Raw genomic sequence first — 3,253 nt, forward strand, 5'->3', positions numbered from 1 at the left:
AAATAAAAACACAGCTGGGTCAAAAAAGGTTTCTGTAAATACACTTAGTCTGAGTCTCTCAGCATCCGTCTCCCTGACAACTTGTCATGACGTTTGTCTGGATTCGTCCATCATCATGTTTCAGTGGGACTTTCATTTTACTTTAGGTTCTTTTTTGAGCAATCTCATCTGTGAGTGTGTGTGTGAGTGTGTGTCTGTGTGTGTGTGTCTGTGAGTGTGTGTGTGTGTGTCTCTGTGTGTGTGTGTGTCTCTGTGTGTATGTGTGTGTATGTGTGTGTGTGTGTATGTGTGTGTGTGTGTGTGTGTCTCTGTGTGTCTGTGTGTGTGTGTGTATGTGTGTGTATGTCTGTGTCTCTGTGAGTGTGTGTGTGTGTGTGTGTGTGAGTGTGTGTCTGTGTGTGTGTGTCTGTGAGTGTATGTGTGTGTGTGTGTCTCTGTGTGTCTGTGTGTGTGTGTGTATGTGTGTGTATGTGTGTGTATGTGTGTGTGTGTGTATGTGTGTGTGTGTGTGTGTCTCTGTGTGTCTGTGTGTGTGTGAGTGTGTGAGTGTGTGTGTGTCTCACCTGTTTTGCGTCTGCGCTCTGTAGTGATGGAGGTGGGTACGTTCGTCTTGCCAGCGTCGTCGCTGATGCCCGTGCTGCTGGAGTCCAGGCAGATCACTTCCCGTCTGGCCAACTTCACGTCTTGCTGTGACGCCGTTGATGCTGATGACGAAGACACATGCTTCGTCACTTCGCCTGGAGAGAGGGAGAGAAACGACACAGCAGATTAAGAGCGGGAAGAAAGACGAAAGACGAGACAGGAGATTGGGAGGAAATTGGTCGGTTGTATAAAATGCTACGTTTAAGATGCTAACAAGCCGTTTGAGGGTGGATTTTTGGTGCTAAGCTAACAGCTAGCATTATGAACTGAGTCTGACAGACAGTGAGAGAGTCAGTGACTCACCGGTCGTGTACTCAGGCAGCAGCGGTACGGGGAAATCCTGTTTTCTCTGCTGGTCGAGACGTCGCCTCCTCTCCAGCTCCTCCTGCTGGACGGCTTTGGTCACTGCCTCCAACTGATGATCCCTCAGTAGCTTCCTACACAGATGCAGAAAAACACACAGTTTAAGAGACACCATGAGTCAAAGTGCTTTCTCTACCGCTGCGTTAGTCATTATTTATTAAAGATGAAGAGTCTTGAGACAGCTGTGACTCACAGCTCTGAGCCACAGAGAGAAACCACCTCACCCTGCGGCTGTGGAGAGTTTCCTCTCATCTTTCAGCTGGTTGTTTAAGTTTAACTTCACATTTACTCTTTGGTTCTGTCTCAGGAGACTCCTAAGTGTTGTTTCCAGATGCAACAGGAAAAAGAAAAGCTGCCATGAACCCATTAAACCCAGTGTTCACCATCTGTGCTGCACCAAACTGCTAACAGATAAACTTAGCAGCTCGCTCGTGAGCCAGCTGAAGAAAAAACTGATCAAGCTACATCACAAATAAGATGTCGACTTTATACGACGCAACATGAGGGTTTGATGTGTGAATCACTTTTGATAAAAGAAAACAGCTGGATGGAGACAGATTTACATCAGAACAACACTTCCTGTCTCCGAGTCACATGTCGCTGAACTAACCAATCAGAGGTGAGGAGGACTTAGACTGAGGGAAATAAGAGGAAAACTAGAGAGATGGATTCAGGAGGTGTAACTGTTTTTAAAGATGCATATTTGAATATTTAAACTTGTAAATATGTAAATAATTAACTGTATCAACAGTGTAAATATATTTTTAGTAAATAAACTGAAATATAGAGCATGAACTAACATCTAAACCTAAACAATTATCCAAGCTACTTTGGTAAAAAGCGACAAAATATTGTGTTCATGTGTAAACATTAGCATAAAAGAATTAGCTGTACTCTTCATTACTTTTGGTTTTTGGTGGGAACATCTCCCGCTTTAGAAGAAAGGTATTTGATCAGTGCTTGTAACAGTAATAGACAAGAACCATGTCACACAAACTCAAACACAGAAGAGTGTGATCAGGGAGACGCCGGCGCTCTCTTCTCTGAGACGCTGTTGTGTAAAAGCAGCTGGATACTTGAGGTTGAGCTGTGTGGCGGTTTGTTGGCAGCCGCAGGTAAGAAGCTGCAGACTGAACGTGTGTGTGTGTGTGTGTGTGTGTGTGTGTGTGACCACTGACAGATTTTATCATAACGTGGCTTGTCCTTCAGGTCTTCATGGTAAATCCTGTTATCCAGCCAACAATGGCTTGTTATTAGAAATACAATATGTTTTGAATGAGCTGAGTGAGTGTGAGTTTACTCTGCACCTGAGCAGCAACACACTGACTGGTAATCCCTCTGATCTACAGGGCGACACAGTCAGACTCATCTTTAAAAATCCAGTTTGAACTCTTTATGTAAATGTATTTTATTTTTTGGCCTGTTAAAATAGTTTTAATTACAAGTATTTTAATTATAAGTTTACCATATTTATTTGTGTTGTATATTAAATGGTGTAAAATTATTTGAGTTATTATATTATTAATTATTACTTCATTTAGTTTATTAAAAAATGTCATCATCAGTTGCAGCACTTTGTTATTTCATATATATATAATTTGTAGGTGTAACATTTAAGTTGGTTATTTACAACCCCTTTAATGTGGAGCACTTTGGTTCCCACCTGGCATTGTTGCAGGGGGACAGGTGTGAATGTGACAGTCTGTTGGGTGCACGTCCTGCTGAGAGAGCAGAATAAAGTTGTCTCAACTATGAAATTATATAATGAACTCAGTGAAGTAATATTAATTAATAATCTAATAAACTCATAATATTGCACCACTCGATTTACAACACAAATGAATATAGTAAATTTATACGACAGTAATTAAAGTTACAGTAGATACAAATGTGAATTAATTCAACATCTGAACATCTGTATTAGAGGTTGTTTCACACACAGGACATAGTTATAGTTAAAGACAGTACAACAGGCAACAACTGTTTTTTTAAGAATAGGAATTATTCTCTTTTTTAAATGTTTTTAAATGTTTTATATTTGCAGTTTCCATCACATCCTTCAGGATGTCGACAGAATAAACAGTGAGAGTCTGTTTGACCTCTGACTGACCCCAGACGTAACGGGAGTTCAGTACCTGATGTTGCGTCTCATGTGCGCCGGTTTGGAGCTCCTCTTCTTGGTTCCTGTCAGGGCGGAGGGAGGGGAGGGGCTTTGGCTGGCCGGCCTGGAGCGGGGTCTGGAGGTGGG

The 3,253-nt window shown here is 41.9% G+C and overlaps 1 protein-coding gene across 1 annotated transcript in view; it reads right to left on the reverse strand.

The window, feature by feature from the left end:
• LOC111666386 (helicase ARIP4-like) overlaps window positions 1-3,253 on the reverse strand; it is a gene marked incomplete at its 5' end in the record, with an annotated part of 22,598 nt that extends 19,345 nt beyond the window's left edge. Inside the window, 3 exons of the mRNA XM_023421718.2 lie at window positions 564-737; window positions 946-1,079; window positions 3,141-3,253. Coding sequence (XP_023277486.2) covers window positions 564-737; window positions 946-1,079; window positions 3,141-3,253 — 421 coding nt within the window. The remainder of the gene's footprint in view (window positions 1-563; window positions 738-945; window positions 1,080-3,140) is intronic.

The sequence above is a fragment of the Seriola lalandi genome, unplaced genomic scaffold (genome assembly GCF_002814215.2).
Source record: "Seriola lalandi dorsalis isolate HSWRI2012SDOR001 ecotype SW California unplaced genomic scaffold, Sedor1 jcf7180002054675, whole genome shotgun sequence".
Lineage (NCBI taxonomy): Eukaryota > Metazoa > Chordata > Actinopteri > Carangiformes > Carangidae > Seriola > Seriola lalandi.